Consider the following 25,362-nt stretch of genomic DNA (forward strand, 5'->3'; position numbering starts at 1 on the left):
AGTATTACTAGAAACATCTTGTTCACTGCATGTGTTGCTTAGATACACATGCTCTGTGTACTGCTACTATCTAGCTTTGGGCTTGGACCTTTGCAAGTTGTTTTTCTTTAGAGACATTTTTCTTATCACAGGATATATAATGAATCCTCTCTTGGCTGGCAGTGTACATGGGCACTGGTTCCATTTTAGATTGGTTCGACGCGTTCCTGCCCAGCTGGTCTATTCCTTGACTCCTTCATATGGAAAATTACTTTTGTATTACTTTCCTCAACCTTTTCCCCAACCGTTAACATCAAGAAACCCATCCACGTTGACCCCCTCCCCCACTTGTGGCCTTGTGCCCCTTGTCGACATATACCATCTTTTTTTGGAGGATATACAGGGAGTGCAGAATTATTAGGCAAATGAGTATTTTGACCACATCATCCTCTTTATGCATGTTGTCTTACTCCAAGCTGTATAGGCTCGAAAGCCTACTACCAATTAAGCATATTAGGTGATGTGCATCTCTGTAATGAGAAGGGGTGTGGTCTAATGACATCAACACCCTATATCAGGTGTGCATAATTATTAGGCAACTTCCTTTCCTTTGGCAAAATGGGTCAAAAGAAGGACTTGACAGGCTCAGAAAAGTCAAAAATAGTGCGATATCTTGCAGAGGGATGCAGCACTCTTAAAATTGCAAAGCTTCTGAAGCGTGATCATCGAACAATCAAGCGTTTCATTCAAAATAGTCAACAGGGTCGCAAGAAGCGTGTGGAAAAACCAAGGCGCAAAATAACTGCCCATGAACTGAGAAAAGTCAAGCGTGCAGCTGCCACGATGCCACTTGCCACCAGTTTGGCCATATTTCAGAGCTGCAACATCACTGGAGTGCCCAAAAGCACAAGGTGTGCAATACTCAGAGACATGGCCAAGGTAAGAAAGGCTGAAAGACGACCACCACTGAACAAGACACACAAGCTGAAACATCAAGACTGGGCCAAGAAATATCTCAAGACTGATTTTTCTAAGGTTTTATGGACTGATGAAATGAGAGTGAGTCTTGATGGGCCAGATGGATGGGCCCGTGGCTGGATTGGTAAAGGGCAGAGAGCTCCAGTCCGACTCAGACGCCAGCAAGGTGGAGGTGGAGTACTGGTTTGGGCTGGTATCATCAAAGATGAGCTTGTGGGGCCTTTTCGGGTTGAGGATGGAGTCAAGGTCAACTCCCAGTCCTACTGCCAGTTCCTGGAAGACACCTTCTTCAAGCAGTGGTACAGGAAGAAGTCTGCATCCTTCAAGAAAAACATGATTTTCATGCAGGACAATGCTCCATCACACGCGTCCAAGTACTCCACAGCGTGGCTGGCAAGAAAGGGTATAAAAGAAGGAAATCTAATGACATGGCCTCCTTGTTCACCTGATCTGAACCCCATTGAGAACCTGTGGTCCATCATCAAATGTGAGATTTACAAGGAGGGAAAACAGTACACCTCTCTGAACAGTGTCTGGGAGGCTGTGGTTGCTGCTGCACGCAATGTTGATGGTGAACAGATCAAAACACTGACAGAATCCATGGATGGCAGGCTTTTGAGTGTCCTTGCAAAGAAAGGTGGCTATATTGGTCACTGATTTGTTTTTGTTTTGTTTTTGAATGTCAGAAATGTATATTTGTGAATGTTGAGATGTTATATTGGTTTCACTGGTAATAATAAATAATTGAAATGGGTATATATTTGTTTTTTGTTAAGTTGCCTAATAATTATGCACAGTGATAGTCACCTGCACACACAGATATCCCCCTAACATAGCTAAAACTAAAAACAAACTAAAAACTACTTCCAAAAATATTCAGCTTTGATATTAATGAGTTTTTTGGGTTCATTGAGAACATGGTTGTTGTTCAATAATAAAATTAATCCTCAAAAATACAACTTGCCTAATAATTCTGCACTCCCTGTATACAGGGTGAAGGAATGGACACCCTTTCAAAACTGTTCTCAGTGTCACAAGAAGTTCCTCTGGAACGGCCACCACCAGGTATGCAACCTTTGCCGTCTCCTGACCACTACAACACAGTGTGCAAGACCTGCAAAAAAGTCTCCTCAGTATCTGCGAGAGAGATGACAGGCACACTACAAAATGCAGAGGCAGGCTTCTGATGACCCCCCAACATCTTTGGGGAGCAGTCTTCCTACAACATCTAAGAAGCAGGCCCCTTGGGCCTTCCTCTCCAACAACCATCACGTAGCCCAGAGGCCATCTTCTCCTATGGCTCTGAGCCCAAAGACTTCCAGACTCCCAGTGACTCCACACCTTCTGGACTTCGAGTTAATATCTTGGTGCAGAGAGTGATTATGGCTGAAATTAAGCCACACCTCAGGCCTCCTCAAAGGCTTTGATTTGAGGCAGAGCACTGCCCTCAAAGGGATCAGGCACCGAGTCCTCTGACAAAGACTCATCCCACTGGGGCCCCACTGTCTTCTGGCACCAGTCGGCACCAACTGAAATCCTCATAGCCGATTCCACCCCATACATGGGTGTTATCTCATCAGAGGCCCAAGATCCTCTTGACACCAGTGCTGAATGCCAGCTTCAAAGCCGCCATCAATGGTGAAGGCACCATCGGTGCCCAAAGCACATTTGAACCCTAAACATCCTTGGTGCCCAAGCCATCAGAATCAAAGACAACATCGGATTCAAGGCCTGCCTTGACACCCAAGCCGTTGATGCCAAGGATGCACTCGATGCAGGGTTCTGATGACTCGGAGCAGCCTATCTTTCAACGTCTTCAAGAGGAATTGGACGGGAGACAAAAATGTCTCTTCATCCATCCCAACCTTAGTACGTTTCTACAAGACTGCCTCCAAAGCCAATAGAGACTTTGCCTAGCAAGCGGAAGCCCACCTTTGGGTGGAACTTGCTGTGGAGTCTCCCCTAGTGCCCAAATGCCAGAAGCTCAAGGACAAAGGCAGTATCCTTACCCCAATTGGGCCTCTTCCTTCACTCCACACTTCACCACTTCCATACTTACTAGAGGCCTCCTTCACTCCTTGTATAGACAGGCAGCTCCCTTTATCCCAGTGACCCTGAGGATACACCATTTGACCCAGTGCCCGCTGATGACCCATGGGATGACTATGATGTCGATTCCATGGGGGATCCAGACTTGGATCACTATCCAACTATGACGTCACCCCTCCATATAGCACAACCTCCTGCCATAAGATTATTCATAGGCTTCCCCACATCCTCCATGAGGATGATTTCCTTGTGGAGACCATATCTAAAACAGAGCAGACAGTTCAATTTCTGCCCATGTTCAAGGGGATGCTGAAGTCAGCTATGGACTCTTTCAAGGCCAGGGTGGTACGACCTAGGGTGGGTAAAATAAATAAAAACTATCATCCAATGACTGCCAGACATCAGGAATCTGGTTGTCCCAGATTCCTTTGTGCTCCAAAAGGTGCATAAGTGTGCTAACTCTTAGGGTGCGGGTGATGCTCTTCCACCTGATAAATAGAGTATGAAACTCAATACCACAAGTAAGAGAGTGGTGGTAGGAGCGATCATCCAATGGAGAATCAGTAACTGTCGGCCTGCTCGCCAGGTATGACAGAGCACACTGGGATGAGGTGTACGAGCGAACACCTGCCCGAAGAGTTGAAGCAGAGGGGGGAAAAGCTAGGGGTAGAGGGTACATCCTTTTCTAATGTGGCCACCCAATGCCCCCTTGATGCTGCAGATACCGCTCCTCAGGGTGTCTTAATCAGATGCGACAACTGGCTCTGCATTTTGAGTTTTAAAACCGAAGTCCAGCAGTATCTACTCAACCTGTCCTTTGATGGAGAACATCTTTTTGGGCCCAGACACCAGAGAAATTAAGACGCCAACACTGCCAGGGCTATGGGTGCCCTCCATATTTCTATACCTCTCCAAAGCCTATCTCTTTCTATCCGATACGGAGGCAGCAGACTTACCATCAGTGCACACCACAAGGCTACAGCAAGGGTACCTACATGAGCAATATCAACAGGAGTAAGGGCACAGGGGGGCTGGCATTGGGGCCTCCACCCCCAAACATTGACTCCCTCCAACTCTCTAGCCTCCTCCCCCCCCCCCCCCAACCACACAAGCCCAGTATTTCATCCCAAGTTGGCAGGAAATCACATCCAACCAGTGGGTCCTAGCAGCGGTTTGCCACTGGTACTGCCTAGAACTTCTCTCAAACCTTTCTAACCTCTCATCCCGCAAAACCCAGCCTCAATCAGGGAGAAACTCTTCCTTCTAAAGGAAGAGGTCTAAGCGCTCTTTCTGAAAGGGCCATAGAACTAGCTCCCTCAACAAAAAAAAATCAGGGCAAAAGGGTGTACTCTCTACTTTCTCACCCGCAAAGACGAATGGCTCTCTCAGGCCCATCCTGGATCCAAGGCCTCTCAACAAGTACATCCTGTGTGAGCACCACATGGTAACCTTACAAGATGTCATCCCTCTGTTGCAGCAAGACAACTTCATTGTAGCGTTAAACTTCAAAGATTTCTACCTTCACATTCCCATTTATCCTGCCTACCAACACTACATGTGTTTCTTGTAAGTGGCATCATTGCCAGTTCAAAGTGCTGCAGTTCGTCGTGACCACCGCCTCAAAGTTCTTCATCAAATGCCTGGCAATGTTTAAAGTGGGGATGAGGGGCATCCACATCTACTCCTACCTGGACAATTGGCTGATCAAGATCGCAAGCAAGCTTTAATGTGTATAGCACACCCTCCTTTCCACCCTTAAGTTCACTATCAATGCCACCTAGTCTCATTTATTACCCTTGCTGATACAGTCCTTTTTATGGTCAGCAACATGAGTAAGGCCTGTCTACGCTAACAAAGAGTCCTGGCTTTTCAGCAGCTAGTGCCTCTTTTTCAGCCATATCTTTACCTCATAGTCAGAACTGTTATGACCCTCCTCTGCATGATAGCCTCACGCATCGCCCCAGTAACCCAAGCCCAGCCACACATGTCTGTTACAACAATACCTCTCTGCAAAATGGTCGCAAGCAAAGGGTCTGGTGGAGGATCTAGTGTTGGCAAAGGCCAGCATACAACACTCTGCAGTAATGGAATAGCAACACCTTTACCACAGTTGCCCCTCAAGCCCACTGGAGAACACATCTCCATCTCACTACCATACAGTGAGAGTGGGCCCCACATCAGCTACCTCATGCTGCTGGGAATCCACCACACCCTCAAACCTTCCTTGGATCCATTCGGGGCAAAGCGGTTCTAGACAGGACCCACAACCTGACTGCTGTTTACTACCTATAAAAACAGGGCAGAACTCATTCTCTGTCCTGCTTCTTGCTAGCCCACACCATTTGGCATTGGGCACTCCACAACCGCATTCACTTTGTGGCAGAATACCTTCCGAGGGTGGATAATGACCTTGCTGACTAGCTCAGCAGCACGCACCAATATGAAATGCCCAAGCTTCACATCCAGCTACCAACATGCACAGTTCCTGGGCAATGCACTATGGATAAACTGGGCAGGAAAGTTTGATTCTGCTTTTCTGCCTCTCCCACTCCTTCCATTTACGGTGCAGCATACATCTCTGTCTCTCATCCTCGTGCCCCCTACCTTGGCCAGACAGCCCTAGTATTCAGCAGTCCTCGAAACATCAGTCAGTCCACACAAGACTATCCCCAGCATCACTGATCTGGCACCCATACATCAACCAACTCAATCTAGTGATCTAATACCGGAGGTCTTAGAGTTTGGTTACCCATATCTCCCACTAGAATGTATCGATATCGTCAGAGAATCGTGTAACCCAGCCACTCAAGCTTGTTATGAACAAGGTGGTAGATATTCGTCCTCTACTGCATTACTAAGCACCTGGACCGCTTAAACCCTGATTTACAAAATATGTTATTTACTTCACTTCCAGAAGTCAGGCTTAGCCTATACCTCCGTAAGCCATCATTTAGCTGCTGTAGCAGCTCATCTGCATACCAGTGGTCAAGGACTTCATGGACAGTCTTAGAAGATTCATCCATCTGAGGAATACCCCCTCCAAGGTGTTTCATCTGATCCTCAGAGTCATGGGGCTCCATTTTGAACCTCTCCATTCTTACCCTCTCTAGTACCTCTCCTGGAAGGTGTCTTTCCTGGTTGCAATAACCTCTCGACGCATTCGCGAACTGTAAAGACTTAAATTACAGAAATCTTTCATTCAAGTTTATAAAGACAGGATATTACTCAGAACCAACCCTAAAGTACTGTCATAGGTCATCTCCCGTTTTCACCCTGACTAGACAATAGAACTTCTAGTCTTCTTTCCACAACCAGATACAGCAGCAGAGAGAGTACTACACACTTTAGATGTTAAACATACTCTCATTTAACACATTGACGGAACTAAGCCTTTCTGTTTCTCATACCAACTCTTTGTGGCCTTCACAAGCCTCAGAAGGGTCAGCCTTCATCCAAAGCAAGTAGTGCTAGATGGATAGTTAAATGCACTAAGACCCGCTATCATGAAGCCAAGAGAGCCAGGGGAGCCTACCAGCCCAGGAATGAGTGTGGGTCCAGAAATTCACATGCACGCCATGAGAATCCAAACCTTCACCCTCCCCAAATAAATTAGTCCATTGAGATAAGCATGTACATGCCTGACAAGACCCCACCCCATCAGTAAAAATGTCCCTGATCTGGTTTGCATGCTTCCCACCCCATGAATGGGAGTGAATCCAGATGTGGAAGTACAAAGCCAGAGTGCCTTCCACCAGGACTATCCACATTTACCTGAACTTCTTAACAAATCTGGTTGTGAAAGAGGCCTAAGAAGTAGTTAACATTAAAGATCCCAACTTCAAATCTTCAGTGGTGCAGGGGCAGTCTCTGCCTGGAACTCTGAACCTCCAGGAGTGAGGGTTCTCACCCTCATGTGCAGCTTTTGAAAGCACCTAACCATCCACTTCTTTAAGCAATAGCTACACTGATCTTTCACCCAAATCTATCTGTCCTGAGCATGTTATATATCGACTTGCATTCTAATGTTCTCTTGACTCTTTATTCTACTATTCCTCTGCTTCTCTCTTCCTAAGTTTCTGAATCCTAGTGGCATATCTTTATTGTTGACTGGAGAGTGAAATGCTATGTTTTAGATTATATACCCCTTTTCCTTTGAATCCTGGAGTATTATGTACATTAACTAATAAATATTATCCAGTATTGGATCTTTCATAAATTCACATGCTTGAATCATCCCCGTTGTCGAAGTGGGAGTCCCACGGTACATAAAATAGCAATAAATAATAAATATTTTTTTTTTGCAATTGGCTATAATGGAGTCAGAGTTTGCTCATATAGCCTATCCATGTCCTTTTGTGAAAGGACCCAAACCTGCCTGCTGTCCAATCAGGCACCATCACCCTCTAGAACCTTCTCCAGAGAAGCTCCCTTCCTCAGATTTTCTACCGCACGTCGTGTGAAGGGAGTCTCCCTGAGCTCTGCTCAGTTTTTCTTCTACTTCAGAGATTTTTCTCTCAAGAAAGCTTCAAATATGTCAGATTCTTCTAGAAAAGGCCTTTTCCGCCCTTGCAAGACCTGTGGGAAGAAAAGGCTCCATGTGGATGACCCACATAAAGAATGTCTGTACTGTCTCTACCCACAACATCAGGTTAGGGACTGCAAAATATGTTGCACCTTCTCCACAAAGACCCTCAGAGACTGGGAGGGCAGACTCCTGACATGGTTGCAGGCCAAATCCTGTACTTCAGGTGAGGAGAGTGGGTCAGAGAGGCCACATAAAAGGTCCAGATCTGAGGACCTAGGCCACATAGAGAAATCCAGAAAGAGGCAGAAATCTCATCATGGGAAGGGCTTACAGACTTCAGTCTCCTCTGAGCCTTCCTCTCCTCTTCAAAAGAAGGAGTCTTACCATCTATCTCCTTCTTCAGAGCCTTCCACTTCTGGAAAAATGACTCTGAAAATTAGAACAACGACGACAACACTGTCGACGACCGTGACGACGACGGTATCTACATCTACCGTCTCCACTTCATCGTCGACGAGACTGTCGTTAGCGTCGACGACCCTAACATCGACGGTAAGGGGTCCGATACCTTCTCTCCAGACTCCATCGTCACCGTCGACGACTGCCCCGTCGACTATAACCTCAGCGACGTCATTCTCATTGGCGCTATCGCCATCGACGGGGTCAAAGAAACTACCGTCGACGACACTACCATCGACTAAACCATCGTCGGTGAGACCATCGTCGGCGAGACCATCGTCGGCGAAATCATCGTTGGCAAAATCATAGTCGACTAAACCATTGTCGGTGACTCCACCGTCGACGAGACCACCGTCGACGGAAAAATCTGCACCATCCACGGCTGCATCAACTTTCACGCCATCGACAGCAGTGATGCCTAGTGGACACGCTGAGGCCATTCCTACCTCTTCCAGGTCTCCAGCTCTCCGAGCCATGGTCAGCATCAGAAGTCTACCTGCACAGGACGTTTATCCAACCGACACATCTCCAAACAAGGTGTCGGCTTTACTACCCAGTCATCTTCTTGACTGGGAGGAATCGGACGAAGGTCCTTTTGGAGATGCACATAGCCCTTCGCAGCTCCATGTCAAATATCAAGACGACGATGAAGAGAATGAGTATGAACAGTATCAACCATACTACTCTCATCAGGACCAATACTATGAAACACGGGAGCCTCAACACAGAGACACCGTAGAAATGCCTTCCTCCTTAATCCAGGATTTACAATCCATGCTTCAGGATTATATGAGAAGGTTTCCAGCGGAAGGTCAACCGCCGGCGCCGGTCTCTACTGTGATGCCAGGTAATGCTCCTCCTCCTCCAGCTACTCCAAGATCAACATCACACTCGGTGTTAGCTGCACCCCCCAGAGATGAAGGTTCCACTTCAGGGGAAGAAGAACAAGAACAAGAAGGAGAAATGTCTACTCCACAACATCCTACAGAGGAATGGGATGATTATTTGGCCCCCACTCCTTCTCCACCACCTCCTCGCCCCTCTGATTCTCCGCCCGAGGACATAGGTGGTTTCCATAATCTTATGGACAGAGCCGCAGTACGTTTCCACCTACCAACATCTGTCTCCCAATCGGAATGTTTCCTGCATGATTTCAAAGAGCAATCACGGAAGTCGATACGGTCCATTCCAATTATTGATTACATTTGGAGCGAGGGCACAAAGATTATGCGGAATCCGGCTACTGTTCCTCCAGTTCCACAAAAACTGGATAAAAAATATAAGGCGACCCAAGATTCTCCGGCATGCCTTACTGGCCATCCAAAGCCTGATTCGGTCATCTCACAGGCTGCTCAAAGGCGCTCCAAAAATCCATCAACGCCTATCTCCACTCCTCCAGACAAGGAAGGTCGCAGACTGGATAATATAGGCAAGAGATTCTCCTCAATGTCTGCAATCACTGTCAGGGCAGCGAATTCATTAGCAATTTTAGGCCGATATGATCGTCAAATGTGGTCCGACATGCAACCTTTCCTGGACCTCATACCAGAAAATAAGCAAGAAGAGGCACGAAAGATCCTACAGGAAGGTGAGCGTGCGTCGGAAGAGATTATTGACTGCGCTCTGGACATAGCCTCTACTGGTTTCCGCCAACCAGCGGGCGCCGCTGTCTTACGACGACAAGGTTGGCTCAAGGCCACATCCTTCAGACCAGAAGTGCAGTCACGAATTCTAGACATGCCTTACGATGGGGAATCTTTGTTTGGCAAACATATGGATGACGCACTTCAAACCATTAAGACGGACACAGACACGGCCAAGTCCCTGTGTACCCTACAGTACAGGAAGCAGCCCTTTCGAGGGGCTAGAGGAAGAGGTTTCACCTCATTTCGAGGTTCCTTTCATAGACAGTACCAGCAATCCCAGTACAGGCCTTCATACCATCAGCAGTACAGGCAATCATCGACTTACATACCAGACAGGGAGGGAAACGAAGACAGGGTTCACAATCCAGAGATCAACCCAGAAAGCAATGATTTTCCACGGGCACCGGCTATGCTCCCTCAATGCCCGCAACATCAACAAATAGGAGCAAGCATTTCCAACTTCATTCAAGAGTGGAAGAAGATAACATCGGACAAGTGGGTGCTAGATATAGTGACAAGAGGTCATACCCTGGAGTTCACAGAAAAGCCACCGCTTCACCCACCAACATCAGGCAGATCTCTCCACCTTCGTCTGCTTCAAGCGGAAGTCTTCAGCCTCCTGGCCAAAGGGGCTATAGAGGCAGTTCCTCTGCAGCAACGAGGTCTCGTATTCTACTCCCGTTTTTTCCTCATAAGGAAGAAGTCTGGAGAGTGGCGTCCTATATTAGACCTCAGGAAGCTCAACAAGTTCCTTCGGAAACAATCCTTCAGGATGATCACACTGTCAGATATCTTGCACCTCTTGAATCCTGGAGATTTTATGACAACCTTAGATCTCCAGGACGCCTACTTCCACGTTCCAATACACCAAAAACATCGCAAATATCTGTTTTACAGTAGCCGGTGCCCATTATCAATTCAGAGTCCTGCCATTTGGCCTCAGATCAGCTCCGAGAATCTTCACGAAATGCCTTGCCCCAGTCGCAGCCTCCCTCAGAAGCAAGGGTTTCCAGGTGTTCCCTTACCTGGACGACTGGCTCATAAAAGCTCTGTCATCTCTACTAGCCTCAAAAGCCACAGATGCCTGCCTAAGACTATTCAACAGTTTGGCTCTAACAGTGAACCTACAAAAGTCAGTTGTGTTCCCCGCACGCAGGAGAGTTTTCCTGGGAGCAGAATTGGACACTATCCAAAACAAGGCATATCTTACCCTAGCAAGACAGCAGAAGCTGACCCAATTGGCTGTCACAATCTCCGCAAGAAAGTTTGTTTCAGTACGACTATTCAAATCGCTTCTGGGCATGATTTCCTCAGCCATAGTCCTAGTACCGCTGGCAAGACTCAAGATGAGACCTCTACAAGAAGAACTACAACTCCAATGGACCCAGTCACAAGGATCCTTCGACGATTTAATAACTATCACACCAAGGATTCGGCAGACGTTAGAATGGTGGTCCCACATCAACCACCTCTCCCACGGTCTAACCTTTCTGGCACCACTAGCAGATTTCGTTATCACCACGGACGCCTCCCTGGAAGGATGGGGAGGCCACTTACAGGACATGCGCATTCAAGGCAGATGGTCCAAGCTCCAAAAAGAGATGCACATAAATCTGTTAGAACTGAAGGCGATTCATCTTACGCTCAAAGCTTTTCTGCCACGCATCGCAGGATCATCAGTGTTAGTCAGAACAGACAACACAACAAGCATGTTCTACATCAACAAGCAGGGAGGAACAAGATCCCTCTCCCTCTCAAGGGAAGCTCAGTCTCTCTGGAACTGGCTCACACGGAACAACGTCCGCCTCAGGGCAGAGCACCTGGCGGGGGTCAACAATGCTCTAGCGGACTCTCTCAGCAGGACCGACGACAACTGTCACGAGTGGGAACTCAACCAGACCATACTCAAGAACATTTTTCAACGATGGGGTCGCCGATCCTAGACCTGTTCGCCACCAACGTGAACGCCAAATGTCCGTTTTACGCCAGTCGATACCCACTCCCGGGGTCGTGGGGAAATGCTCTTTTGATAAGATGGTCCGGGATCTTTGCATACGCTTTTCCCCCCATTCCACTGATTCCCAGACTCCTCAGGAAAATGAAGACCGAAGGCTGCAAGATCATTCTCATAGCCCCCAAGTGGCCGAGGCAGTACTGGTACACGGAGCTCCTCCTCCGGTCAATAGCCAATCCAGTCCGTCTCCCTTGCAACCACAATCTTCTATCAAAGAATCAGGGTCTCATCTTACATCCCGACCCAACTTCACTGCACTTGCATGCTTGGCTCCTGAGTTCGGAGAGTTCCAAGATATGAACATCGACCAAGAATGTAGTCTCATATTTTCTAAAGCGCGAGCGGAGAGCACGAATAAGACATACAAATTAAAATGGAAGAGGTTCTGTGTTTGGTGTTCTCAGAACAATTTTCACCCATTTCAAATCAATCCTGAGCAAATTCTTCCTTACCTGCTCTCCCTTTCCAAAGCTGGTCTTTCCTATGCATCAGTCAAGATTCGCCTAGCAGCTATAGCCTCTTACAGACGATCGGCTAACATGCCGTCTATTGGTTCAACCAGAGTCATCAAACAGTTTATGAAAGGGCTGTTCCGCACCTTTCCTCCAGTTCGCATACCTCCGCCAGAGTGGCACCTTAATATTGTTCTCTCCCAGCTCATGAAAGCCCCTTTTGAACCCATCCATAGAGCTGAACTCAAGTACATCACCTGGAAAGTGTCAACATTGCTCGCTCTCACCTCTACCAGAAGAGTCAGTGATATACAAGCGTTCACTACTAAAGAACCCTTTCTAGTTTTTTCTGAGGATTTAGTTATGCTCCGAACCAATCCCAGATATATTCCCAAAGTTCCATCTTCGTTCTACCTCAATGAACCAGTTATTCTACGAACCTTTTTTCCAAACCCTACTACGATAGCAGAGAGAACTCTCCATTCTTTGGACATTAAACGATGCCTAAAATTTTACCTGCAAAGTACCAAGAACATCAGGAAATCAGACCAAGTCCTAGTATCTTATTCTCTGGGACGTCAGGGAACAGGAGTAACCAAGGCCACTATAGCCCGATGGATTTCTTCCACAATCCAATTTTGTCACACCAAGGCAGGAAAACCATTGACTAGACGCCCGAGAGCCCACTCTACAAGAGCAGTCTCCACATCGGCTGCTTTGTTCCAAGGTATTGCCCTTGAAAAAATTTGCCAGGCTGCGACATGGAAAACCACGCACTCCTTTACGCAGCACTATTGTTTGGAGTCATCACAAAGAACAGACTCTCTAGTAGGACAAGCTGTGCTACGCCATCTCTTTCATTAAGGTGAGATCTTTCCTTAGTTATAGTCATATGGTTTAAGATGCAGATAACCATGTTTCTATTGTGCTTCCTGGTGAAATATCTAAAGTGTATGTATCTGTATTCCTTTGTAACTCACGCTCAGAAATATGAGTTTTCTATAAATGTTATTATTATTATGATTATTATTAACTATAATTGAGATAGAGGGTCTTCATGCTCGCACCCTCCACCCACGCTGGATACAATGTTTATCAACCATACTGCTGTCTATTCAGATTCAAGCATGTGAATTTATGAAAGATCCAATACTGGATAAGAAAACAAGTTACTTACCTGTAACTACAGTTATCCAGTATTGGTATCTTTCATAAATTCACATGCGACCCACCCGCCTCCCCTTTGATGCTCGCATTCCTCTCAGGTTTTAATTTTTCACTCTCGTGCTGGAAAATCTGAGGAAGGGAGCTTCTCTGGAGAAGGTTCTAGAGGGTGATGGTGCCTGATTGGACAGCAGGCAGGTTTGGGTCCTTTCACAAAAGGACATGGATAGGCTATATGAGCAAACCCTGACTCCATTATAGCCTATGGCAAAAAAAAAAATATTTATTATTTATTGCTATTTTATGTACCGTGGGACTCACACTTCGACGACGGGGATGATTCAAGCATGTGAATTTATGAAAGATACCAATACTGGATAACTGTAGTTACAGGTAAGTAACTTGTTTTCTTATTCTACAACCCCTTGAATGAGAGTTGGTCAGATACGAACATTCATGCCTGGATTCTGCTCACATCTTATGAATAAGTGTGTGTCCATGTTTAAAAATAAATGCATGAATACTCTTTCTGCAAGAGCATCTTCAGATAAGGATTGACATGCTGTGAGAGCTTCTTTATGCCTCCCAGAGTGCATCAGCTATAATTTCATACATACACAGCAGCCATAGAAGGTGATGTGTAATTACAGTGTGTTGCCCTTCTCACTAACTCTTGTTGGTACAGTACAAGCCTTGGACTTCAGTAGCATGACAACCTGCTTATGTTTTGCCTTTTCTATCCCAATAGGCCACTGGGGAGAAGGAAGATATGGAGGATCTCCAAGCTTACAACCGGCGTCTGCTACACAACATCCTCCCTAAGGATGTGGCTGCACATTTCCTAGCACGAGAGCGGCGCAATGACGAATTATATTATCAGTCTTGTGAATGTGTAGCAGTCATGTTTGCCTCCATCAGCAACTTCTCTGAGTTCTATGTAGAGCTGGAAGCGAACAATGAAGGGGTGGAGTGTCTTCGCCTGTTGAACGAGATCATTGCGGACTTTGATGAGGTAACTTTGGTTAAATGGAGAGGTCATTAGTTTGTTCTTCAGGTAAATAGTGATAGGAAATAGATGTTATTGTGGACTAAAGAGTATCATTATTATATCTTAGCAGAGGGTCTTGAATGGGTTGCTTTGGGCTGATGTGATTGAGCCTACTTTGAACCATTTTAGAATGCATATGAGTACTGTGTGCCATTGTGGATTTCTCGAGGTGAAAAATGCAGCTTGTTCCTTGTGGGTAGGTTACTGTTGAATTATTCAGCTGACAATTTGTTTTACCCAGAACCTTCGAATAAGTGCCACTGGAGCTATCAATTTGGTGTCCCTAAAAGCTATCAATTTGAAATCCTTTCAAAGTAAGTTGATCAGGTGTTAGTTGGGGGTCCCTGAGAGGAGTCGGTCAGGTGCATCAGGTAGTGGTGGGGTCCTCCTTAAAGATGCTAGTGCAGTGCCTCTCGGAATTGTTGGTGGGGAGTGCCGGTTAGTGCATCATGGTGCCCTTTGTGAGGTGTGAGTTGGGTGGCTTTAGTGAGGCGTGGGTTGAGTGACTTTTGCAAGGTTTGAGTTGGGTGACCTTTGCGAGACCTGGGTTGGATGCCCTTTGTGAGACCTGGGTTGGATGCCCTTTGCGAGACCTGGGTTGGATGCCCTTTGCGGGGCCTGGGTTGGATGCTATTTTCAAAACATGTCAGATGCCTTTGGCAAGACGTGGTGGGGGGAGTTCCTTTTCAAAGCGTTCTTTAGGTCTCCTTTGCAAGGCCTGAGCCTTTTGCCCTATCCGACTTGTTGGCAGGTACTTTTTATAAGCTGTGGGACAGTACTGTGCTGGGGCACTCATCCCAGGTAGAAGAACCCTTGATGGGGAGTTGGCTTTCCTGTCTTCAGTGCTGTTCTTTCCCTTAGATTATCAGCGAGGAAAAGTTCCGGCAGCTGGAGAAGATCAAAACTATTGGAAGCACGTATATGGCAGCGTCTGGCCTGAATGACACAACGTATGACAAAGAGGGCAAGTCCCACATAACAGCGCTGGCTGACTACGCCATGAGACTCATGGAGCAGATGAAGTACATTAACGAGCACTCGTTCAACAACTTTCAGATGAAGATCGGTAAGAAAAAGACAAGAGAAGATTACTTTGCATAAGGAAGAGATGAGTGAAATAGATATGGGATAACTGCAACTAAGGGAAATAATTCAAAGAAGATGAAAAAAAGAGATGTGGTGATAAAAGAACAAGAGTTTATGTACTGGAATGGGTTACAGGAAGTTGTGAGGCAATGAAATAACGGTAGGAGGAGGATATTAAATGGTTTAAAGATGGAAGACAGATCCAGAGGAAAGGAAGGTTTGTAGGCAGTAGAGAAGCCATATAGAAGGGTTAAAATAAGGATGGTGGCTAGTGGGTGGGAGGAAATGGTTAAATGAAAAGGACAAAGCCTTGGATGAAGGGTTCTGGGAGGATACCTGTAAGTAGGGTTAAAAGTTCAGGAGTAACCAAAAAGGAACAATTACTGAATGTAGAGAGGCCATGGGAGTGACCTAAATGTTGGAGATCCTCAGGGGTGTCAAAGGAAGGGAAGGAGACCATTGAAGATGGTAAATGTAAGGAAAGGCAGGAGAGAAGTTAGAGAAGATCAGAGTGCATGGAAGGGGAACATGTCCTGGTGGCTAGTTACAAATGAGAAAGGCGATAAGAAAGCAAACTGGAAGGCAACAAGAGTATGTGACGGGAAAGAGATAGTCTAATGAAGTGGCAGTACCAGAAACTGGGGGGCAGACAATGAGGGGGTTTCACACATAGTGGAGGGACCATACAAGGTGAAATGGGAGAGGTCTTTTAGGCAGTCACTGGCCATGAACAAGTGTGACTGGAAGCAGTGCCGGCTGGTGGATTTAGAAAGTGTTGGGGTATAAAAGTTGCTATACAAACCGCATTAGCCCTAGAATTAAGTGAGCCACTGAAGTCTGTAGCGAGATGCCTGGCTCGAGCTCAGCTTTAACCCCAAATGAGCCAGATCTTCGGGTGTCTTCTGCCCCGCATGCTGACCTTATAACCTCATGTGCCAATAATTGGAAGACACAGCAGTGATATTTGAGGTGGGATAGAAAGAAATATCTATTAGTGGCTGAATTGTACAATGTGAAATAGGAAAACGTAGGATCTATCCCAGCTTCCCTGTTGTACCATATTGTGTGATCCTATGCAATTTTTTTTTAATTTCATTTTCTTTCTTTTTTCATTACTCCATGTTAAAGTGCCTTGATGCACAGGATTTCATGTTGCATGCTTTACAAACACCTCTTGCGTTTGATTTAATGTACTGTAGTGCTGCTTGATGTATAATTCTCAAGGCCACATCGAACAAACAACTGACTTTCCTCTTGTTTTACTAATGGCATCTGCATGTGGGTGCAGGAGGAGGAGAGAGCACGAATACTTTTAAGGCGATTTTTAAAAAAATACCTTTTCTAAAAAGCCACTTGCAGCAATTTGCCAAAATGGTTCGGCATTTTAAAGGAACAAGCTTTTAAGCTTTGAATAGCCTGTTTGCTGCATGATCTATATGTCAACTGTTTTATAGTTTGAATCATGTTGCGGCTGTTAGAGCCATGCAAGACCATTGCCACAGAGCTCCCTGTTAATTTGCTAGTTCGTTCATGCTCACCTTTAGCAGACGCACACCCACAGGTAGCACTCTTACAAGTACTCTCTCTCATGATACAGATGAACGCACAGAATCGTACGTACAGTTTTACACAAACACAAGACATAAGTAAGTATCTTTATTGTTTAGTTAATAAAAACCATAAAAATATACACATTCTAAGAGAGTCATAAAATCATGTAAAATAGATTATTATGGCGATCATAATTGCAAGCCTAAATGCAACGTACAAGTTTCTGACCACTTCTAATTCTAGACAATTAAAAAAACAAGATGTTAAATGGTTAATCACTTGTTAACTCTCACAGTTCTATTACACCAAATAAATAGTAAGATATGGCATACTAAGATCGGCTGTTTGTGCTAGACTCTGTAGTTAATTGGTGGTAACTACCATAATTGTATTCGCTTAATATTTTGGCAGCTAGCCCAGCATCGCTTTGTGCAAATTTGATACTTGTCCTGCTGTAAAGTGCCTAACAAGAATAGCTGCCCACTTGTAAAATAAGTGATCTCAAAATGCCTATAACCACTATTGCACTATTTCCAGACTTTACGCACTCAGTTTCCACGATTTGAGTAACCACCTGAGGTCACCAGACACCTAAGTCTGCGTTACTGAGGGTGCTAACTGGTACAAGTTCAGTTTCATGGTCCCTGCACTTGCGTGGCGCTGGAGGAATTTCATCAGTTTGCATTTCAGTCAAGACTACAGATGATTGCTGAACTACACAAGCGTTCCCCTCTCTCCAGGAACATTTATTTCAATAAAGCAACTCTAGCTTGCTTTAACATGGAACATATGCATATTAGGTGTATAAGGTTCTCTTTTCCAGAACCACATAATCTACAATTTGTTGGGCCCTTATGCTTCCAATGTGGCAAATCTGCTAGGGCTGGAATTTTGCCAAAGTGTAAGGCCATCAATTTTCGCTTGATAAAAGGGGAAAATGTCTGAGTTAAGTACTGAGCAGGCTTCATTGTTAATGACCATCAATGCATGAGATCGTTTGCTAGTAGTGTTCTTATCATGCAAAACTGAATGAAATCTTGCTGCTCTGTTGATTGCTTTCTTGAATGGTGGTACAGTTAAATTATTTTCCCAAAGTTCAAGCGTGTTTGTCTATTTTAATTCAGAAGAAAGGTATTCAGGATGACTGGAAGTAGGATCATTTATTAAGGCTGTCCACAAAGCACTGTTTAATGCTCTGCTCTGTGTGCTCTGATTTTTTGCTAAGCCTTTATTGCTGCATACTTTCTTCCTAACGATTGAGCAGTGAGGCCAAATTCCAGTCGAAATTGTGCCGGAGAGACATTTTTGGGGAGGCCAAATACTGCCTTGTATGTTTTAGCTTGCAGACTGTCCAGAAGAAGTGCATCCAATCCGTGCAAGGCAGCACTAGAATATGCTACTGTCGGTAGAAATATGGCAGTTGTTACAGATAGTAAAGACTTAAAAGAGACCCATCCATTCTTTTTTGGAGGGAGCAAAAAGCGTGGATAAGCGTGTGTGCCTTCCTGGTTACAATAGGGGTTGTGTTCCGAGAAATTTAACTTGTCCAGGTAAAGCCCCAGGTATTTGTAATAGTTTACTTCCTCAAAAATGGGACTAGCGTACACAGGCATGCAGACATATCCATCTTCAACCAGGATCTCTGATATCAACAGACTGCAGCACGGAGCGCGACACCAGGGGTGACACTGCTCTGCGACCACAGCAGTTCAGAGTCACCCCCTGGTGCTGCAGTCCATGCTGCAGTTATTTAGAAGCAAAGATCCTGGTTCAGCACAGTAAAGGATGGTTGACTGGCGCACATAGTTGCCAAATGTTAACCAATCTGGAGCAGAAAATACTGTGAGAATGAGCGCTTACCAAAATATAAGTGACTCCAGCCAGTAACCGATAGATCAATCTTTACTGCAACACTTGTGAACCTTATCAGGCAGGAAGTGTACATAGGCAGCAGTTCCGCACTACTCAGTTTACTTTAAAACCAAATGGAGGAAAAGGTGAGGATGGATGGAGCACACTGCCTTTGCTTAGCCTGCCAGAGCCAACTTCTCCTACCTTGAGACTGCCAGCTCGTCCTGCCCCTCTAATATCTCTTCAAAGTTGAGTGAGATCTTGTTAACTCCACCCCATGCCACAAAAAGAACACCCGGAGGCACACAATAATCAAATGCCTAGAACAAGGCCACACCCACATTTGACGAAACCACAATAGTTTGTACCTCAAGGCCGAGAGAGGATGCTGCTGCCTGGCACATGCGTAGTTAGAATTACATGAAAAGAGCCTGAATTAAAACGGAGCCGCCAGCTCTTATGCGGCATTGGTGCTTGTATATTCTCACCTTGTTTCACTTCCTCTTCCTGTGAATGGTTGTGCTCCGCCCCTCTCACCCATATACATAGCCGCAACTGACTGGAAGAGGAGACACAATAAAGGAGGTTTACAGAAAAGTAAAGACCATGAGGTAGGTTGACCGGAAGGAGAGTGGGAGATATTTTGGGGAGTGGTTTAACAATGGGGAGGGCTCAACAGGAGGGGGCGAGGATAGAACTTAACATTTGAATTAAGACTGAGTCTGCTAGTTGGTTTCAAGGAAGAGAAAATGGGCGACTGCATCAGTAATGGAAAAGGACTTGACCCAGTGAAAGAATTGAAAAGAGAAGGAACTTGTGATAGGGTAAGGGCTTTGCGGAGCATCTAAAGTAAAGGTAACACTGTTGCTGCTTCTTTTGTAGGGAGAATTATTATTTTTTTTAAACTATATATTTCCCAGGGTTATTTTCGAGGCATGTGTGGCTGTAGATACACATGCTTAGCATAATCGTGCCATCTAGTGTTGGGCTCAAATGTGTGCCGCAAATTTTTCTTCAAAAAAGCTTTTTGAGTCACAAGACAGTGTGACTCTTCCTCATGCCGGTAATGGCATGGTCATAGAATCCGTGGTTAGATTGTTTTCTTACGCTGTCTGGTGTGGACGTGTGCTTATCTGCTCTGGTTTGACATTGCTGGCAATTTCTCTTGGCCTTCTTTTCTGTCGGTATTGTTTCAATTGCAGCCCTCCTCCTCTCCCGTCCGTTCGATTCTGCTCTTAGGGGCACACCTTTACATCTTGCCGTTGCCCTATACCCCAATCCCCCTGGCAACTCTTTTGCACCATTTCCACTCAGTGATGGAACAGATGCCTTTCCGATGCTTTCCTCTGTACCACCCCAAATATCCGCACCCCAACCTCCACCAGGTATGAAACCTGCACCTCTCCCAAGAAGATGACGAGTCCAGCAGATTTTTTCAGACCAAAAAGATGCTGCGTGATTGTCTAGCTCAACTCCTTGAAATGCCCAGCGGCAGCGTCAAAGGAACACCAGACCTCTTCGGACCCTTTGACCTTCAAGAAGGGGTACAGGCTCAGACATCAACGGCAGATAAAGGAACCTTCTCCCCAGACGACAGCTCTGAGATCGAAATGCAGAATCTTATTCCATGTCAACAAAACCCTAGTACTGTGCCCCCTCCACCTCGACCCCAACAGACCACCGCAAAGAGTTGATTACCCATGTCAGACAGGCCAAAAGCCTGAGCCTGTCGAACCTGAGCTTCAACGCTTACTGGAGGAATTAGACTCCAGGCAAAACATATCATGATCCGTCCTGATACTGGACGCGTTGTTATTAGACCTCCACAAGCTGGTGCACAACCATCCAAGAGACAGCTGTCCTTCAAAGAGACTTTGGATGTTCGACCTCCACCAAAGCACAAACACAAGCCTGGTGCACATCAACCCCCTACCAACACCAGCTGTGCACCATTCCCTCTCACCACTGGCTTCAACTGCTGGCCCTTCACCATATTCACCAGAGGGGTTCACTGTATTTTTACACAGGGGATGGAGCCAAAGTGGACCTTTTCTCTTTCATGCCACAAGAGGATCCCTGGGGCACACATGATGCAGAATTCCTTGCTGATACAGACCCTGCTCTGTATCCTGCAAAACCCTCTCCCCAGATGACACCACAACCTACCATGCCTCGATAAGCAGAGGAGCTACCTTTCATAAGGTACAGTTGCACATTAAGCCTTTGGAGGATGCTTTTTGTTTGAGACCCTATCCTCCACTAAATTCTCGGCTCAATACCTTCTTAGGCTGGAAGGGATGTAACCATGTATACATTTATAAACTCTGTTAGGTCCAGGGTAATTACACCATGGATCGATAAAAAGTATAAGGCATCCCCTAATGATCCTATCTATGTTAAGGGTCAACTCCCACCTGATTCCCTGGTGGTTGCAATGGCATGCAAAAGGGTCAACCCTCAAACATCTGGTGAGGCACCCCCACCAGATAAGGAGAGCAAGAAACCTGATGCAGCGGGAAAGAGGGTGGCTGCCCAGTCCACCAACCACTGGCAGCTTGCTAATTCAATCGGCCTTCTCTCATGATACGATACAGCTCACTGGGGCTGACAGGGGGCATAATCCAACACCTCCCAGAAGAACATAAAAAAAGAGCTTATCAAATTGTGTCTTAGAGTAAACTCATCTGCAGTACCACCATTCACTGTGTCCTTGATGCTGCTGACACTGCAGCTAGAGGCATAAATTTCAGGGTCCTCCTAAGACAGCATGCATGGCTCTGGGTTTCCGGATTAAAACTGAGGTCCAATAGAACCTTGTGACCCTCCCATTTGATGGAGAACATCTTTTTAATTTCCAAGTTGACACACTGTTTGAGAAGATTAAAAAAGATAACGAAACAGCTAAGGCCATGGGAGCATTTCAGACTCCATCATAACGGGGCTTCTTTGGCCTCTCCTCTTACTGTGGAGGTTCAAAGATCCCATACCCTAAGACCTCCACTTCCTCCCAACGTCCCCAGGCACAAACCACCTAACCTAGGTGATACTACAGAGGCTCCTACAAGGGTAACAACCCAAAGGGTAGACAAAGGCAGATTCACAAAGCCATCTGCCGCAACCACCAAACCCTGACTTGCCAGCCATTTCCCCGTATCACACAAAACCTGTTGGGGGTCAAATACAAAGGTTCTTTCCCACGTAGTGGAATATCACCTCCGATCAGTGGTGGTTGGATATTATCCAGCATGGTTATTGTCTGGGGCTCACTTGCACACCTCCAAACATTGCACCTTGTAAACTTCCACCACAACATCAGCAGTTGCTCAGGGAAGAAGTACAAGCACTCCTCAAGAAAGAAGCTAAAGAACCTGTTCCATTCCACCAGCAAGGCACGGGAGTCTACTCACTTTACTTCTTTATTTCCAAGAAAGATGGGTCCCTGAGACTTGGACCTCAGACCTCTAAACAAGTACATTCTTTCAGAGCGCTTTCACATGATCACTCTTCAAGATGTAATCTCATTATTACAACAAGGCATCTTCATGGCTGCTCTCGACTTCAAGGACGTATATTTTCACATTCATAAACACCCAGCACATCGCCGATATCTCAGGTTCGTAATAAACAGTCATCATTTCCCCTTCGGTGTCACTACTGCACCTAGGGTCTTCACCAAATGTTGCGCAGTAGGAAATTCTCACTCGCATAGACAAAACATGCATTTTTTCCATATTTAGACAACTGGCTTATGCAAAGGGCAAATCACTAAAACTGCTTCCAGCACACACCATAAACCTACTTCATCAACTAGGCTTTACAATCAACGTGGTAAAATCTCACCTCCAACCCCTTCAGGTCCAACCTTACCTAACAGCAATTCTCAACTCAGAAATTGGTATACCTGACCAAAATACTGCCAGGATACAATCCTTCCAGGCACTCATTCATCCGTTTGTCAGATCAACGGTGTAGGAAGTTGGCTCTGTATGCACTATTTCAAAGTAAGGAATAGTATGCACAGAGTCCAAGGGTTCCCCTTAGAGGTAAGATAGTGGCAAAAAGAGATAATACTAATGCTCTATTTTGTGGTAGTGTGGTCGAGCAGTAGGCTTATCAAAGGAGTAGTGTTAAGCATTTGTTGTACATACACACAGGCAATAAATGAGGAACACACACTCAGAGACAAATCCAGGCCAATAGGTTTTGTTATAGAAAAATATATTTTCTTAGTTTATTTTAAGAACCACAGGTTCAAATTCTACATGTAATATCTCATTTGAAAGGTATTGCAGGTAAGTACTTTAGGAACTTTGAATAATCTCAATAGCATATATACTTTTTACATAAAACACATTTAGCTGTTTTAAAAGTGGACACTTAGTGCAATTTTCACAGTTCCTGGGGGAGGTAAAATAATGTTAGTTCTTGCAGGTAAGTAAACCACCTACGGGGTTCAGATTGGGGTCCAAAGTAGCCCACCGTTGGGGGTTCAGAGCAACCCCAAAGTCACCACACCAGCAGCTCAGGGCCGGTCAGGTGCAGAGTTCAAAGTGGTGCCCAAAACACATAGGCTTCAATGGAGAAGGGGGTGCCCCGGTTCCAGTCTGCCAGCAGGTAAGTACCCGCGTCTTCGGAGGGCAGACCAAGGGGGTTTTGTAGGGCACCGGGGGGGACACAAGTCCACACAGAAAGTACACCCTCAGCAGCGCGGGGGCGGCCGGGTGCAGTGTGCAAACAAGCTTCGGGTTCTCAATAGGATTCAATGGGAGACCAAGGGGTCTCTTCAGCGGTGCAGGCAGGCAAGGGGGGTGCTCCTCGGGGTAGCCACCACCTGGGCAAGGGAGAGGGCCTTCTGGGGGTCACTCCTGCACTGAAGTTCCGATCCTTCAGGTGCTGGGGGCTGCGGGTGCAGGGTCTTTTCCAGCCGTCGGGATTTTAGAGTCAGGCAGTCGCGGTCAGGGGGAGCCTCGGGATTCCCTCTGCAGGCGTCGCTGTGGGGGCTCAGGGGGGACAACTTTGGTTACTCACAGTCTTGGAGTCGCCTGGGGGTCCTCCCTGTAGCGTTGTTTCTTCACCAGTCGAGTCGTGGTCGCCGGGTGCAGTGTTGCAAGTCTCACGCTTCTTGCGGGGCTTGCAGGGGTCTTTAAATCTGCTCCTCTGGAAACAAAGTTGCAGTCTTTGTTGAACAGGGCCGCTGTCCTCTGGAGTTTCTTGGTCTTTTGGAAGCAGGGCAGTCCTCTGAGGATTCAGAGGTCGCTGGTCCTTGGGAAAGCGTAGCTGGAGCAGGTTTCTTCTGAAGGAGGGAGACAGGCCGGTAGGGGTGGGGCCAAAGCAGTTGGTGTCTTCTTCTTCTCTGCAGGGGTTTTTCAGCTCAGCAGTCCTCTTCTTCGTAAGTTGCAGGAATCTAAATTCTTAGGTTCAGGGCAGCCCTTAAATACTAAATTTAAGGGCGTGTTTAGGTCTGGGGGGTTAGTAGCCAATGGCTACTATCCCTGAGGGTAGGTACACCCTCTTTGTGCCTCCTCCCAAGGGGAGGGGGTCACATTCCTATCCCTATTGGGGGAATCCTCCATCTGCAAGATGGAGGATTTCTAAAAGTTGGAGTCACTTCAGCTCAGGACACCTTAGGGGCTGTCCTGACTGGCCAGTGACTCCTCCTTGTTATTCTCATTATCTCCTCCGGCCTTGCCGCCAAAAGTGGGGCCGTGGCCAGAGGGGGCGGGCAACTCCACTAGCTGGAGTGCCCTGCGGTGCTGGAACAAAGGGGGTAAGCCTTTGAGGCTCACCGCCAGGTGTTACAGCTCCTGCCTGGGGGAGGTGATAGCATCTCCACCCAGTGCAGGCTTTGTTACTGGCCACAGAGTGACAAAGGCACTCTCCCCATCTGGCCAGCAACATGTCTCGAGTGTGGCAGGCTGCTAGAACCAGTCAGCCTACATGGGTAGTTGGTTTAGGTTTCAGGGGGCACCTCTAAGGTGCCCTCTGCGGTGTATTTTACAATAAAATGTACACTGGCATCAGTGTGCATTTATTGTGCTGAGAAGTTTGATACCAAACTTCCCAGTTTTCAGTGTAGCCATTATGGTGCTGTGGAGTCCGTGTTTGACAGACTCCCAGACCATATACTCTTATGGCTACCCTGCACTTACAATGTCTAAGGTTTGGCTTAGACACTGTAGGGGCACAGTGCTCATGCACTGGTGCCCTCACCTATGGTATAGTGCACCCTGCCTTAGGGCTGTAAGGCAGGGTAGAGGGGTGACTTATCTATACTGCATAGGCAGTGTGAGGTTGGCATGGCACCCTGAGGGGAGTGCCATGTCGACGTACTCGTTTTGTTCTCACCAGCACACACAAGCTGGCAAGCAGCGTGTCTGTGCTGAGTGAGGGGTCCCCAGGGTGGCATAAGACATGCTGCAGCCCTTAGAGACCTTCCCTGGCATCAGGGCCCTTGGTACCAGGGGTACCATTTACAAGGGACTTATCTGGATGCCAGGGTGTGCCAATTGTGGAATCAAAAGTACAGGTTAGGGAAAGAACACTGGTGCTGGGGCCTGGTT

General features: G+C 46.4%; 1 protein-coding gene across 1 annotated transcript in view; it reads left to right on the forward strand.

The window, feature by feature from the left end:
• The window catches only part of ADCY6 (adenylate cyclase 6), a 362,703-nt gene that overhangs the window by 287,356 nt on the left and 49,985 nt on the right, over positions 1–25,362 (forward strand). Inside the window, exons 20-21 of the mRNA XM_069230504.1 lie at positions 14,015–14,278; positions 15,176–15,380. Coding sequence (XP_069086605.1) covers positions 14,015–14,278; positions 15,176–15,380 — 469 coding nt within the window. The remainder of the gene's footprint in view (positions 1–14,014; positions 14,279–15,175; positions 15,381–25,362) is intronic.

This window comes from Pleurodeles waltl, chromosome 4_2 (assembly GCF_031143425.1).
Source record: "Pleurodeles waltl isolate 20211129_DDA chromosome 4_2, aPleWal1.hap1.20221129, whole genome shotgun sequence".
NCBI classification, from domain to species: Eukaryota; Metazoa; Chordata; class Amphibia; order Caudata; family Salamandridae; genus Pleurodeles; species Pleurodeles waltl.